The 15,086-nt window shown below is 49.0% G+C and overlaps 8 protein-coding genes across 8 annotated transcripts; 3 read left to right on the top strand and 5 right to left on the bottom strand.

Annotated features, from left to right (window-relative positions):
• Positions 1-46: 46 nt before the first annotated feature.
• On the bottom strand, positions 47-2,287 carry N7515_006854 (uncharacterized protein; the record flags this gene model as incomplete). Its single annotated transcript, XM_056667598.1, has 14 exons — positions 47-233; positions 288-652; positions 707-766; positions 821-948; positions 1,001-1,106; positions 1,157-1,219; positions 1,266-1,294; positions 1,344-1,432; positions 1,485-1,496; positions 1,554-1,592; positions 1,644-1,813; positions 1,872-1,952; positions 2,009-2,091; positions 2,137-2,287. The coding sequence occupies 14 exons, from the start codon at positions 2,285-2,287 to the stop codon at positions 47-49; spliced, it is 1,563 nt and encodes a 520-aa protein (XP_056521194.1).
• An 858-nt stretch (positions 2,288-3,145) lies between these two features.
• Positions 3,146-4,212, bottom strand: N7515_006853 (uncharacterized protein; the record flags this gene model as incomplete). The annotated part of the gene is made up of 2 exons (XM_056667597.1): positions 3,146-3,211; positions 3,265-4,212. The coding sequence occupies 2 exons, from the start codon at positions 4,210-4,212 to the stop codon at positions 3,146-3,148; spliced, it is 1,014 nt and encodes a 337-aa protein (XP_056521193.1).
• A 312-nt stretch (positions 4,213-4,524) lies between these two features.
• On the top strand, positions 4,525-6,722 carry N7515_006852 (uncharacterized protein; the record flags this gene model as incomplete). Its single annotated transcript, XM_056667596.1, has 11 exons — positions 4,525-4,764; positions 4,820-4,872; positions 4,929-5,109; positions 5,163-5,390; positions 5,454-5,457; positions 5,508-5,608; positions 5,668-5,802; positions 5,856-5,910; positions 5,961-6,144; positions 6,208-6,348; positions 6,404-6,722. The coding sequence occupies 11 exons, from the start codon at positions 4,525-4,527 to the stop codon at positions 6,720-6,722; spliced, it is 1,641 nt and encodes a 546-aa protein (XP_056521192.1).
• A 966-nt stretch (positions 6,723-7,688) lies between these two features.
• Positions 7,689-8,618, top strand: N7515_006851 (CaiB/BaiF CoA transferase family protein; the record flags this gene model as incomplete). Its single annotated transcript, XM_056667595.1, has 1 exon — positions 7,689-8,618. One exon carries the CDS (start codon positions 7,689-7,691, stop codon positions 8,616-8,618), a length of 930 nt encoding a protein of 309 aa, XP_056521191.1.
• Positions 8,619-9,094: 476 nt separating this feature from the next.
• On the bottom strand, positions 9,095-10,252 carry N7515_006850 (sugar phosphate isomerase/epimerase family protein; the record flags this gene model as incomplete). The annotated part of the gene is made up of 1 exon (XM_056667594.1): positions 9,095-10,252. One exon carries the CDS (start codon positions 10,250-10,252, stop codon positions 9,095-9,097), a length of 1,158 nt encoding a protein of 385 aa, XP_056521190.1.
• A 460-nt stretch (positions 10,253-10,712) lies between these two features.
• Positions 10,713-11,247, bottom strand: N7515_006849 (uncharacterized protein; the record flags this gene model as incomplete). Its single annotated transcript, XM_056667593.1, has 2 exons — positions 10,713-10,841; positions 10,870-11,247. 2 exons carry the CDS (start codon positions 11,245-11,247, stop codon positions 10,713-10,715), a joined length of 507 nt encoding a protein of 168 aa, XP_056521189.1.
• Positions 11,248-11,495: 248 nt separating this feature from the next.
• On the bottom strand, positions 11,496-12,632 carry N7515_006848 (Gfo/Idh/MocA family protein; the record flags this gene model as incomplete). Its single annotated transcript, XM_056667592.1, has 1 exon — positions 11,496-12,632. The coding sequence occupies one exon, from the start codon at positions 12,630-12,632 to the stop codon at positions 11,496-11,498; it is 1,137 nt and encodes a 378-aa protein (XP_056521188.1).
• A 246-nt stretch (positions 12,633-12,878) lies between these two features.
• N7515_006847 (shikimate dehydrogenase family protein) lies at positions 12,879-13,862 on the top strand (the record flags this gene model as incomplete). Its single annotated transcript, XM_056667591.1, has 1 exon — positions 12,879-13,862. One exon carries the CDS (start codon positions 12,879-12,881, stop codon positions 13,860-13,862), a length of 984 nt encoding a protein of 327 aa, XP_056521187.1.
• Between the last annotated feature and the right edge of the window lie 1,224 nt (positions 13,863-15,086).

Raw genomic sequence — 15,086 nt, 5'->3', positions numbered from 1 at the left:
TCCATGATTAAACATGGAACCCGACTTGTATATATGAGTACTGAACTCAACCAGAATACCGGAAGCGTTTATTCTGAATGTCCGTCTGGTCTGCGAGTCCTGAGATCATACTCGGACCCTGTGCATTGCTGACATAGTCGGGATTTTCTTGAGCGCGCGCATCTCGGCGGTTATTCTCCAATCGCATGACTACCCATGTAGTCAAGGAAAGAATAACGTATATCGAAAGGCATCTAGTCACCATATTAGCAGTCCGTATTATCCAACATTGTACCAGTGAGACATACGCTAGCACAAACGCCAGTCCTGTTTGATATCGTGGACTTTCTTCCCCCAAGAACGTCTGAGGTGTGACAATATTCGCAATGCAATAGAGGGAGAAGGCAGCAGATGAGACAACCTGCTTTCGCGTGAATCCGGCCAAGTTGGCTCCGATTACAGACATCACCACCGTGTAGTTGACACCGGAGAATGAAATTATTATGCAACCCGCGAGACGACGGTTTTGGTATTGCTTTTCGTCGGAAGTCACGAGTAAAATAACGACGCCGACAATACCTATGATGCTGGCGATAACTGCCAAGGGCTGTTTCTTGTTGCGAAAGTAAGGGATGAGTGTCGGGGCACCGGAAACCAGGAGTTGCATGACGGCCTTTGGTATTGATTAGTTCTCCAGTCGGTGGAAGATGGAAGCAGGAGTTCCTACCTGAACTGCGTAATTTGGAGCCGTGTATAATTGTGCTTTCAAGGCAGTGTATCCGAAGCCCTATTACATCTGTTAGAGGAGGACACGAATGGGGCTTTTGGGGGTGTTATGTACCTTAATCACAATGCCGAGGAAGTTCGTCGTAACAGAGCCAGCGGTCTGGGAGAAGAACATCTGTAAAATCAATAACCACGCATGAGGATCCCCCAACGTTTCCGCCACCTGATCCCATTTGAACTCGCCTTCCAAAGTCAATCAATGCGTTCTATAGAAGAGCTTCCTCGGGTAGCTTACTGTTTTTAACGCCAAGTTGCGCCTGTGCAACGCGCTTGACAGCAATTGCCCTTTCCCGGTCATTGAGCCATTTTGCAGATTGGGGCGAGTCAGGCATAAATAAGAACTAAATGAGTTAGAGATTGATTCTTTGGTTCAAATGAATAGCACACGTACCATAAGCACGCCTGTCAGACTGCTCAGCAGTCCAATGGTGAGGAAGATGAGTCGCCAGGATGTCTGCAAAGATTAGCTATGACCAGGACTGAGAGGGGGATGAACGTACTATGGGACCAGTCGTGACATGGCCAAGCCCTGGAGTTACAAGTTAGTGATGAAGGACTGCATCTGGTGGTAGACATACCATAATAAATCACTAGAAAGGGTACTGGAAGGGCACCGTTCGTAACTGTCCACAACCCGAACCGGAGAGGCTGTTCTTCTTGTGTATACCTTTTCATCAGTTAGCACATATAGTATGAGTCTTGTCAGACATTCCACTAACCACATGGTTGTCCTGAGGAGCACGGCATTAGCTTCTAGTTCATATCAACGGAGAGCCTTTGACACGTACACAAGCAACAGTCCAGGAACAAGGCATGATTCGAAAAGCCTAGCATTCGTCAGCTGCAAACCCCATTGTTGACAGATAAACAATCCATACCCGAGGAGGAAGCGCAAAGCCATCAACGAAGCAAATCCTGTGGCCCCAATACATCCGAGTAAGGCACCGCCCCATATGAATAGGGCAACACCCATAAACTTTCCAGTATGGAAATATTGCAGGCCGCGGCCCGACAGGAACGACCCTGTCAAATAACCGAAATAGAATACCTGCACACAACCTCTTAGCGATCTTGCACTTTGGAGATACTTGGGTTCGAAGTCATACAGAAACACACCAAGAGTACTCCTGTCCAGCTAGGTGAAGGTCATCGCGAAGACCATATGTCGCGGCAGCACCGAGACCAGACTAATAGTTGCTTTGCGTCAGAGTCAATTGACAAGATGGAAAGCTCGCGTACATACTTTGTCCACGAATTGTAGACCGCAAGCCCAAGCCGCGAGGGGAACAATTCGCCAATCGATTTTTCGCACGAGTTTTCGATGTTCTAATCTGTTAGATCGACAGAGATTATGGAGGGATCAGTACTCACCCTCTGCTGTGTATTCAACGTCCTCCTGTTCCATTAATATCTGGGCCGCGACATCTGGATTATCCTCTCTCGTCTTGTCTGTGGGGTCGAGAGAGACATTCTCTACGTGCTCTTTCGAGTTGGCCACGGATTTAGGCGGCGGGGAAAGCATTCTGAAGAAAATGGAAGAGCAATTGAAGAGCCGTACACAAAAGTGGAATGCTAATGTTTGAGTATTTAGGTATACAAGGGATTATAACACATACATCTAGCCAGATGCAGTTTGAACCTAAAATAAGCCTAAATTGGATGTGCAAGATGAATGTGTATCCGGGTGTTTGGGACCGGTCATTATATTTACTCGACGATGTGGATACCAAAGCCATGTGGGCCCATGACCGGTCAATTTAGCCTGGAGGTGCCTTGAATCGAATTATCGAACCCAATAGCTTGGCGGATTCGGAATGAGATTAGCTACAGGATTGGGTAGACTCGGCCCCGGATCCCCGTTTTTGACCCCTCGAAATGCGGGGAAGTGGATACCACAGGGATACCCCAAAGTCAAACTCAATTCCATGGATACCGGTCATTTACTGAACTCTGTGTTTAAGTCGTTGCGATCTACGTCATGTGTCCATACCCTCTGTCTCTTTGATCTTACGCGCTTTGAGATGTCTGCTACTTTATTCCCTATTGGAATCCCCATATTGCCAGTATCGACGGAATCAAATTACACATAGTTGGGTCTAGGGCACTCTAGGCGGGAGTCATCCACCCTTCTATGGGACATTAACAATGCCTAATTAAGTCCGGACCCCCACGCTATGTATTCAAGCGGGGCAAGTAACGTGGCATGATTTTTGAACAAACACCTCCCTACACGAAGCAGCCGGATCTCTAGCTACTATAGTTATAACGGTACAGCCTTCGACTAATAGAACATAGAGCCGACCATTTTATCAACAAGGGACTTAGTGAATTAGGTCATTAACTATTGGCAACTTGTAAATTGTAACCAAAACATAACATTTCAGAGTTTAGAAGCAACGTCGGATTGATTATGGTCATCCGAACGCCGCTCAAGTCGCACGATACCCTTGGAAAAAGATGAGTTGGAGGGAAGTCAGAAGATTGAATAGTGTGACTCACCTCTTGAGTGCAGGCTGCAAGTAACGTGCCATCTTGATCCCATATCTTCTGGGACACCAAGCCACGGCCCTGGCCAGCCCAATGAGTTTGGACTTCTGTCAACAGCCAGTCGTCGACTTTTAGGTCTCTGGTTTGGTGGAAGTGAATAGAATGATCCAGACTAACCATCATTCCGACCCTACGCTCGGTTGACACAGTCTGGCCCCCGTGAACATGTGGTCTGGGAATTGGAGTGTGAATTGGAGACGCCAATGCAAGCCGGTCTTCACGGTCGTAGAACTCGGTAACTGGGGGATTGACAAAGCTCCATACATTGTGGGATTGAGGTAGGCCCGCGAGAAAATAACTATCCGACATAAACGCCAATGCTGCGAGATGTGCCCGCGAGCCCCACTTGGACGAAATTTTCCCACGTGTCTTAATCCATTGATGCATACGCTTGGCGCTTGGCTCAGATGTGCTATGCGTCATTCCAACACTTTGATTCATGTAGGGGGTCCCCGAGACATCTTCATTGTCGTCTGAGGCGATGGCCGGCGGCTTCGGCACCATTGGGGGCTTAGGCTCCGCGTGGTGGAGATTGGTGGTCGACTCTGGTGATGTACGAGCAAAACTGATTGTTGCAAGGAATATTGTACGGTCATTCTGGATTGCCTTCACAGCACGGATGATGAAGCTCTTACCATCTCGAACACGCTCGACATGGTAGTAGATGGTCTCTGTGGCACTTCCTGCACTCACAAACGTGCAATGCATTGAGTGTGCATCGAATTCTGGTGCGATGGTTTCTTGTGCTGCACTCAAACTCTGTCCGATGGTGATGCCGCCGAAGATTCCTCGTGCACCTTGGAGCTGCCAAAGGGTATGTCTGTGGGTGAACACATCCGGACCAGCGTCACTCGCGGGTTTCACCTCAAGTTGTCTTTCAATGGGTGTCGTGTTGTCCATGGCTGCCGTGAAGCTTACAAACAAGGAAAATGTGCGGGGCGTAGTGAAGTATTTACTAAAGAAAAGAAAATACAGGGGAATAGGTATCCTCTCAAAACAATAGTCTGCGTAAATGCTGCAAGGTGCCGGAATATAGATTTGGTTCCGGTACCGCGGAATAAGAATCGGAATTTCAACATTCGGAGTTGTCCAGACTTGCAGACCCAATGTAAGTAATTTTATTGACGATTCCATATACTTATAAGTAAATGCCATAATAGGAGCAAGCCAATTTCAATTTTCTGATTTGCAAATCAACATTGAACATTCACCATGGCTGTAATCACTTCCGATATCACCGTCCATATGCGGACCGATCGGTCCATAACACAGTTGATGTTGGAGAATCCATCCAATACAGAGCCTCAAAAGGTGATATGCGAAGATACTTTGACGGGAAAAGACGTGAAATACGGGAAATTGCGAAGTGATGCGTTCGAAGCAGCTCATTCCTTGAGACATCGGCACGGCATCTCTCCTGGAGACGTCGTTACGATTATTGCCAGAAGCAATGTTCGTGTTTCCTCTTTCATGCAAGTCCACATTATGGCCGGCTAAAATTTAGCAGGTTGACTACATCCTAGCAACACATGCAATTTGGGCAGCAGGGGGTGTTGTGAGGTTAGTCTCGGTGGTGAAGTACTTGCTAAACACTGCTAACAACTCTTGCTGGACAGCACAATCAACCATTCCTCAGCGACCAAGGAGCTTGTGCATGCTTTGAAAGTCGTGAAGCCAAAACTCATCATCGCGGATGTAGTGGTGCTCAAAAAACTACATGAGGCCCTTGGAGAGCTCAACCTGGGGACAATGCCTAGTACTCTGACAATGATAGACCGCAAGCCTGGTTATTCCTTGGTAAGTTGTCCTTGAATATTACTCGAGGATAAATACTAATAGCGTGAAACCAGTTCCCTGATGACCTTCTCGGCCACTCGAACCGCATCGAGTCGGAGGCATACGTACTTGACGGTAAAGACGCACGAAATGTCTGTGCTGCGATCGTTCTTTCCAGTGGAACAACCGGCCTACAGAAAGCTGTAATGCTCTCTCATCACAACCTTGTCGCTATTTCTGAACAGCTGCGAGCCCATAACCCAGATAACTGGAGAGGTTCCATGCGGGAGGTGTTCTTTCCAGTAAGTCCACACTTCTGTTCTCAGAAAGACTAATGAATATGTGACTTACCTGCTCTCTTCTAGCCCCGTGAGTCTCAATACTGGTTCGTATTGACCGAAAAATGCTAATCCTGGCAGTATCACACATTTACGGCCTTTACGTGTGCGCACTTCTTGGCCCATGGCTCGGATATTATGTCTGTCTGTTGACTTCTTTCGACCTGGAGACATTTTGCCGCGTATGTTATGGACTTGCCTTATTAAAACTTGACAAATTCAAGTGACTGACTACCAACAGCTTTTACACGAGAAACGTGCTACATTGGCTAGATTGGTGCCTCCTGTCGCCCTGGGCCTTGCTGAGTCTCCAGTCACTGAGAAATACACATACCCCGATCTTGAATACTTTTCATGTTCCGCTGCGCCGCTCAAGGTAAGTAGTGCTCATCGTCCCTAATATGCTCATGAAAGATCTAACAGAACCAGCCGCTAGTTGCAACGAAACTTCGAAACAAGTTCCCCGGTGTTAGCCTTTGCCAAAGTAAGTTCTGCTCCCTTGATTATTGGTCTTTGACTAACTGTTGTCCTCAGCTTATGGCTGCACCGAGCTCTCATCCTGTGTGTCTCAGAGTGGTGTCAGAGACAAAGGAGCCCCCCTTGTGGCTACAGGAACTCTTCTTGCAAACATCAAGATTCGATTCGTTGACGATAACTGCAAATATGTCTCTCCTGGCGATCCGGGAGAGATCTGTGTGTCATCGCCCACTATCATGATGTACGCTGAGCTAGCCCTAAGTGCGTGACAATAGACACTAGCCAGATGCTAATTTGATTGCAGGGGCTACAAGGACGATGAGAAATCTACGACTGATGCCATGCTAGAGCCAGGATGGTACAGAACAGGTGATATCGGATATCTGGACTCCAATGGATATTTGATCATCATTGATCGCATCAAGGACGTGATCAAGTACAAAGGGTAAGATTCAACCGCCGTGCCAGTAGTGAGAGCCAGTCACACTGATCATTCACAGGTTCCAAGTAAGTCCGACTGAGTTGGAAGAGATTATTGGACAGCATGGAAACGTTGCCGATGCCGCTGTGACTTCTGTTTGGGACGACAACGAAGCCACGGAGATTCCTCAGGCCTTTGTGGTTCCGAAAGTCAAAGTCTTCTCATCGGACCGCAAGATACTTTCCGAAGAAATTCAGAGAATGGTCGCGAGTAAAGTTGCTGGGTACAAGAAACTTCGCGGGGGTGTCTTTTTCGTTGACCAGTTGCCACGGAATCCAACCGGCAAGCTGCTGAGAAGGGAACTGCGCAACCTTGCACGAGTGAAGGCCAATATCTAGTAGAGTTCCAGAGCTTCTGTGCTTTTGTCAGGACTTACTGTTCTCTGTCTAAGTAGACTATTTGTATCTGTTTGTCATCATATAGAAAAATTGGAAATATCCTTCCCCTGCGATTTCTCTCCGCAGTACAACATTGTCAGGAATGAAGGGTTCTACATGGTATCGAATCATAGAATACATGTACCCTGCATCCAATCATCTTGCAATGCGCCCCTATTGGATTAGCATACAATTCCTCCTCGGATCTGTACAGTAAATAAAGTATGAACAAAAATATCTGTCCAGTGTCAGTATCCACTTGTGGGTCGTTAGCGAGCTTCCCGTCAACTGGCGAACCTCCAGCCAACTGGCAAGCCTTCCGCCAACTGGCAAGGCTACTCCTACGAAATGCCCAATAATCTCACAGCGACACGTGCTGCTTGTCACTAGGCTCTTCCGGAACAATTGGAGCAGAAACTCCGCGACATTTGGCAATTCTGTGCCACTGTCACTGTCTATTCCGACGGAATGGAGGATGTCGGCTTTGCCCTAATTCCCAATTCCTACTATGTAATTCCGAAATCCAATTCCCTTTCCCCTCACGTTGTGACTCCAACTTATTGGAATTTCCAAGTCTAGGCCGTACTTGGGTAAAATATGTTCATCTCCATGTATGCCCCAGAAGTCTTCTCCGACAGGGGGATCGCGGAGTCAACCCGGAGAAACGACCCTTGGCGAATGTCAACTGGTGAATTTCGGAATTTTGGAATAGATTCAGATCCGGTCTCCCCGGGCCATCGGGGAATTTATTTAGACGACGAGTCACGACAGCTAGGACATATATTCCAGTCTATCATTGATATTGGACTTTTCTAGCTACCCTGGAAGCTTTTTGTCTACTCGAATATACTCTCTTACTCTCTTTATCCACAACATAGATCATATTTCCCATTATCCCATGCCCGCGAAAGTCATTGTTCAACCAAGATGCGAGCCCTTGACAATATCCGTGTACTCGAACTGGCCGGACTCGCTCCGGGTCCCTTTGCCGGCCTCCTCCTGGCAGACAACGGAGCAGATGTGTTGCGAGTGGATCGTGTCCAACCAGGGCATACTCCAAGTCCTGATGTCCTGATTCGGGGCAAGTCATCCATCTGCGTCGATCTCAAAAGTCCAGCGGGGACACAACTGATTCAACGCCTCATTTCCCACGTCGATGTTCTTATCGATCCCTTCCGCCCCGGTGTTTTGGAAAAGTTGGGGCTAGGACCCGATGTCTTACTCAAGATCAATCCCCGACTGATCATCGCAAGACTTACGGGTTTCCGACGCGATGGCAAATACGCGACAATGGCCGGCCACGACCTCAATTATCTGGCCGTTTCGGGGGTTTTGTCGATGCTCGGTCCTTCCGTCCGAATTCCGCCCTTGAACCGACCTCTTCCACCTAGTCCACCGGGAAACATCTTGGCAGACTTTGCAGGAGGTGGTCTGGTTTGCTTCATGGGGATTGCCTTGGCATTATTCGCTCGCGTCACAACCGGCAAGGGACAGGTAGTGGAAGCTAACATGGTGGACGGTGTTTCATATCTCGCCACCGCACCACGTATTTCGAGCAAAATTCCAGGACAGTGGGATCGGCCCCGAGGCGAGAATTTGGTCGACGGCGGTTGCCCATACTACAGAGTGTATGAATGCAAGGATGCTGGGCAATACATGGCTGTCGCGTCTTTGGAGCCGAAGTTTTTCCAGGCATTGTGTATAGGTCTCGGTCTAAGTGAGAAGGACTGGGGAGGAGATCGTGAGAACAGGGAATTTTGGCCAGCCATACATGTTCTTTTTGAAAAGACTTTCCGCACCAAGACTCGCAAGGAATGGGAACAAATCTTTGATGGGCCTGCTGTACACCGGTTTTGATGCATCATGAAATGGAGGCCAGCCATTACGAACAGCGCCCTGCCGTCACACTCAGCGATACCCCATCGGTTGTGCCTGGAAGTGATGGGTGGGCAGTCAGAACATTGCCAGCGGGACAAGGAGGCGAAGCTATGCTGCAGAGTTGGGCTGGGTGGAAAGGGGGAAAGACTACATTTTGGCTGATGGAGGATTGTATAGTAGAGAGACTGCGCGGTTTTAAGTCTCAGTGATGTCTTCTCTCAGAGAGTGCTCCTTTTGTTCACCTTTTTTTAACTATAATGGAATCCATGCAGAGTTTCCGGTATAAGTATTGTTACTTCACATGCAAAGTGTCTTTCATTACCTAGACATCACATCTGTTTTTAGCTAGACAGTACAAAACTGGCTCTTTAAATAGTTGATGCAAGTAAGTAGTACATTCGTAACTCACATTCATCATCAACTCACGGTGAATAGCATATATAGTACATGCTTGGTCATAGCTTATACCCGTTCGGCTGAAGCCTTTGGATTACTTGGGTGATAGCCTTTTTACATTCAACTTGATTTTGCCAAAATGCAGGCATGGATTTCGCAGTCTCCAACAAGGCCCCAAGACCACGTATCCCTCTATAAGCATGATCATCTGGGATCATCTGACCCGGTTCATTCAATGAATTGTTGAAGACCTCCAGCGAGATTGGACCTTGATATCCGGTGGCAAGCACAGCAGCCGCGACAAGTTCGACAGGCATATAGGCGCCTCGCAAGCGTTCAAGGGGATATAGACGATGGCCTCGCGACCATGGGAGTAGCGCTGGAGTCTCCGGATCGGTGGGAGGGATGAAGGTAGTTGGGTTCATCAGTTCCGCGTCGCCGCACTGAAAGAAAAAGATCCGATCACCGGGTACCGTCAAGGCCAACGAGGCGAGCGATCCCACAAGTATCTCCAGCGATTCCTCCAATGTTGAGTAGATGCGTCCGTGACCAGCAGGATTGTATGGATCCGCGAATTCGACAGCGAGGATGTTGAATGAATCCACGATCAGCCCGACGTTAGGGCGGTTCGCGAAACGCACAGCTTCCCATGATGAGGACCATGTGTTCCGCGTTGCCCAAGAAAGTCCTTCATACCCAATTTTCAACATTCGTCCACCGTCGGCTTTCGAATATGCGGCTGCCATGTCGCCCAGCTCCGCCAAATCTCGCGCGACAGTCTTGAGATCGGATGTCACTCCATTGTCCGCTCGAATGTTCGCACACATGAAGACAAGATCAGTGTCGAAGGCTCGCATGAATGGGAATCGTTTGGCGACTAGATCGAGGGTAGCTTGACGTTCGACTGGGTCTTTTATTCCTTCGATTTTTCGGAGAGGCTGAGTGCAGGCAATCCGCATTCCCAAGGACTTGACGATAGCGGCCAACTTGCGAGCAATTTTCAGATTTTGCTCAGTCGGCTCCCAAAGTTCCTCCCCAGGTAAACCGTGTTCTTCCAGGTATGCAGCCCAGCATTCGTCAAACAAGTCGATCCATTGATAGCCTGCTTTTGCGGCGGCTTTCAATCGTGGTTCCAGGCGATGTGCTCGCCAGTTGCCGAGAGATAATGTGGCAATACCGAAAGGGCTACCCCCAGAGGGAGGCCAGGAAGATGACATGGTTAAGAAATTGGACCATTGAATGATTTCCGAGTTGTTAGAATCATTTAATAACCATGAGGGGATAATCGAATACCCCGCGCTGTTGGACGCCAGTCATCGTCTCCATAAACCGGTGCATTCTTTAATGCACCGTGTGGGGACAGCCGTCAAAGAACACAAGGCTTTGCGCCTTGCGGGCAAAATGGAAGGCTCCACACTGCCCCCGAGACTCCCAGACCAAGGACACGATGCTCCACTCCACCAAATCAGGGCTCCCAGACAAGGCGGTTACTAGACTGTGACGAAGCGGCTGATAAAGACTTTCAAAGAAATCAAGACACTAGAGATCTTCTTCTCCAAGTACAGAAAACGTGATGAGGATCACAACAAAAAAGCCAAGGTCCTGTTTATGGCCTAGGGAAGCCTTAGACTAGACTAAGATCGACTTTCAACCATGTGTCAGGTCCCGTGTCTTTATCTAGACCTCTGTTGGGTTTCTCCATGACGCTCGATACGTCGGGTCACACTCTGGTGGTGACTGCCATAGACGCAGATACCGAAGCAGCTCCCGTGGCGTCTCCTTGTCCAGACTCAAGTACTGATACGCCTCGTTAATGCTTTGGCGAATAGCATACTCCACTCTGTACCATCCCTGGCGTTTCAAGTTCGACATTCAGGATTTCCTCCCTTTGGATGGCTTTAGATAGTGCTTCGGCTAGCAGGCGTTCCCTCTCTTCTTCTCGCAGGAGGGCATTTTGGAGTTTGTCCTCACGCTCTCGTAGGTCCGAATAAACGGATTCAAAGGTTTGCCGCAATTTGTTGACTTCGTAGCAAATGGCTTGTGTTGACGGGATTGTCGTGTCGGAGGTCGCGTCGCTGCTGGTTGCCTCAGTCGTGTCGGGGGTCGCGTCGCTGCTGGTTGCCTCATGAGGGTCTGGTTGCGAGCTTTCCGACCTTTCCGTCAGTCTAGGTGACTGACGGCGGCGGTTTTCACCTTCCTTGATGGCTGGCATAATCCCCGGGGGCTCCTGATACTTCGGTATCCTATGAGTGAGGTACTCCTTTGTGAATAATGTCAGAATGCACTGGAAGGACGGGTAAACTTCTATCCCTGTTTGTTGACACTCCTGTTTAACAAATATGGGAAAAGTGGCACGTGACCTCAGCTTTGGCGGTCACAGATGGCAATTTCTCCTTCACATTGCCACAGCGTTGAAGGAATGTATCGAATAATCAATGAGTTAACAGTATCGACAGTAATCTACAAACGTGAAACATCCGAAACCGAGACTGGAAGCCCGTCCTTGGCCTTTAAAGCCACAATGACAGCCTCACAGACAGCAACTGCAGCTAATCCGTCCTCCCCCGAGCAAAGATGATTTTCCAAGCCACGAACAACCCTGGCCAGATGTTCAGCTTGCAATTTAAATGGAGTCCCTTCCGTGACTCGAAGTTCAATCCGTTCCATTCGTCTATGCCACCCAATTTCCTGGCCACAATTCTCTACCTTTGGATTGTAGCTCCATAGCGTATCGTCAGGGGCACTAATTGTCCCTTTCGTGCCCAAGATTCGATAAACATCCAGGGGGACCTCAGCCTTCGGGTATGATGGGTTGTCGCCGGTGGCAGATTCCCAACCGTATGGGCTCGCAGTATTGTCGTTGACCAAGAACGTTCCAACCACCCCATTCGAAAATTGGGCCATGATCGCGGCACCCTCTTCTACCGTATCGTCGATGGCCACATTCTTGTGCTCCCTTCTGACTAGAGTGTCGGTGGCCCAAATGCGGGTGATCTTGGCACCTGTGAGGAAATGCAGGACGTCTATATCATGCACAAAATTCGTCCAAATCGGTCCCCCGCCGGCAGAACGAGAGCCTCGCCAAACGGCCTCGGAAAAGTATCTATCGTTTTTCTTCGCTGTCCACATCCCTGATATAGCCGTGATCTCTCCGATTTTGCCACTTTCGATTGCAGAGCGTGCAGTTGACAACGATGGATGGAATCGGCGGTGGTGCCCAACTAGTATCTTGCACCCCCTCTCCTTTGCTAGCACGAGTAGGTCTGCGCCGGATTTTGAATCTGTTGCAAAGGGCTTCTCGACGAGTAGAGCCTTGGGTTGTGCTCGATTGATGACTTCTCTGGCTACAGAGACATGAAGGCTCGAAGGGACACATATCACATAGGCCTCTGGTGCATCCGGTAGTGAGGTCAAAAGCGCCGTGATAGACTCAAAATGCGGAAGTGACAGTCCCGACGCCAGCATAGATCCCGGAGGATATGGATCCACAATTGCCACGAGCTCGCATGTTTGTGAGGACATGAGGTACTCCGCGTGCAAAGGGGCGATGGTGCCTCCGCCGACAAGAGCGACCCGAACCTTTGGACCTTGCGTCATGATCGAGTGAAATCTCCAGCTTTGCAGTTGAGTGAGGAATGAACAAAATGATACCAGAGGTTAGATGCCTCACTTCAATTGAAGATAAATCAGTATACCGGCCACTTAATCAATATGCCGGCAACGGTTGAATGCGGGGTGATAACTGGTTTAAATGATACAACCTGCAGGTGTCTATCATCTTGAATCTTTTTGTTTCGCGTCTCTTATTCGTGCATCTGCCGTTACACACAAATCTCGACAAAGATGGATCTTCTCGAGCGATCATATGTCTATGGCAGCTCCCCATTGCCCTCGCAAATATCAGCGACGCGATATCGTGTCCCTCTGTTTGGGGGATCTATCTCCAAATCACTCTCACCTATGCTGCATTCAATTTTTTTCCGTGCCAATTCCGTTCCGTGGACCTTTCACCTCACCGAGACTACCGATGGTGCGATATTCCAGAATCAACTCAATGCGGAAGACTGCATTGGAACCACAATCACCATGCCAAACAAGGTGACCTTCCGGTCTTTACTCGACGATTTGACCGAAGAGGCACGAGTGATTGGGGCCGTCAATACCTCATTTGTCCGACTCGGCAAAGATGGGAAGAGAAAGCATATCGGTACCAATACAGACTGTGTCGGCATCCGTGACGCCATTCTGTATCAAATGCCGCAAGGACCCATCATGGCAAAGGGTCGCCCGTCAATGGTGATTGGTGGTGGAGGCGCTGCCAGAAGTGCAATTTTTGCTCTCTGGAAATGGTTTGGGTCCACAGAGATATACATCGCAAACCGCATCAAGTCCGAGGTCGACGCGTTGATCGAATTCTTCAAGTCGACAGCACCGGATATCCGTCTCCGGCACATCGCAACTGTTGGGGCAGCTGCAGCCTTGGAGACTCCGTACCTTGTCATTGGGACAATTCCTAACACCGTTCCCCGGGAACCTGGGGAGATTCTGTGTCGCCAGATTTGCGATACAATTTTGCACAAGGGTGACAAGGGCATCGTGGTGGACATGTGCTATCTTCCGTCCCCGGTGACATGGCTATATACAAGTGGAAAGGATAATGGTTGGACTGTCGTCTCTGGGACAGAGGTTCTAGTGCGGGTTTGCATTGCACAGCAAATTCTCTGGGTAGAGAAGGATGTCAATGAACAGGGGGTCGAAAAGGCTATGTCGGCTATCAAGAAGGTGGTCAGTCAGGATCAGACTGGCCCAAAAGCTTCAAAAATTTGAGTAAACATTTTGACATAGACAATCATACCATATGACAGGGCCCTTACATGCCCGTATTCTTGTGTCACACAAATTTCATATCCTCCCTTTCAAGCATATCAAGGAAGCTTGATCGAACCCAATAGCCCAGTTGTGGCTCAATCCTGCGCCAAACGCGGGATTCAGCACCTCGGTTATGATCCCTATCACCCTCTTCGAAGACCCCACCTGATTCTTTTGCTTGATCTAGGCACAATTTGAATGCGGCTGGAGATGGAAAAATCAAAAACTCACATCCCTGTTGAGCAAGTGTGCGATGGAGATCATCTGCTCGGATAAATACCTTCTCAAGCCGGGCTAGCATAGCATCAGTCTCCTGCCCTGCCTCGCGCCTCGATGAGTTAATAGTGGGATCGGCATTAAATATAAGCATGAGGTGCTTGCAATGACGGAAATTGGTTTGCAGAAGAGTGATGATGGCACCATATGCAGCCCAGGACGAGTTGTTGTCGGACAGCTGGATGACCCCGGAATTGTACGGATATAGGCATTTTTTATGTCCCTCGGAAGTCGGAAATCAGGCATGATGTAGGAAAGAAGTTGAGCAGAAAGTTGGAGCAAGATCAGGCGGCGGAACCCGTCACCTCCTGCTACTTGCTAACTAGTGTAGACTACCTAGTGTCGGGTCGCCCCGCCTACGCAGGGGAGGGGCGGCAGTTGCCAAAATTCTCGGGAATAAAAGGCGACTGTTGTTTGTACTATGGCCACGTGATGTATCTTAGTCAGCAGTCAGGCGGAAGGCTGCTAGTTACCCAGCCTTCCACCTGAACCCCTTAGAGAGAAATGAACAACAACGAACAACATCAGAGCAACAACCTGCCCTTCGTCTGAGACAAGCAGGCAGTAGGCCTGCCAACAGCGACGGATATTCTTAGCGCGGTGGCGTACCTGAGGCGGAAGCTTTTCGCTCATCGGGCGTCCTTAGTACAATGATTCCTACCGTACGTACGGGATTCCATCCGCACCATCCTTTGCAGGAGCGACAGTACATAAAAATGATTCTCCGAAGTCAATTAATTTGATCGACTGAGTCGAGTCCCAACAACGTGTTCGATATGAGGGCTTCACGATCTACTCCGGCATGCCGAGCCCAAGGTCTATCCCATCATGCCTCTGGATGCGGCCTATTTCAGGGTCTCCTAGAATCTCAAAGAAGTCGTTTTCGGTTTCCTTTATCCAAGCACC

The sequence above is a fragment of the Penicillium bovifimosum genome (assembly GCF_028826915.1).
Source record: "Penicillium bovifimosum strain IBT 22155 chromosome Unknown utg000005l_segment0_segment0, whole genome shotgun sequence".
In the NCBI taxonomy this organism is placed as follows: domain Eukaryota; kingdom Fungi; phylum Ascomycota; class Eurotiomycetes; order Eurotiales; family Aspergillaceae; genus Penicillium; species Penicillium bovifimosum.
This window is presented reverse-complemented; position numbering and strand designations above follow the sequence as displayed.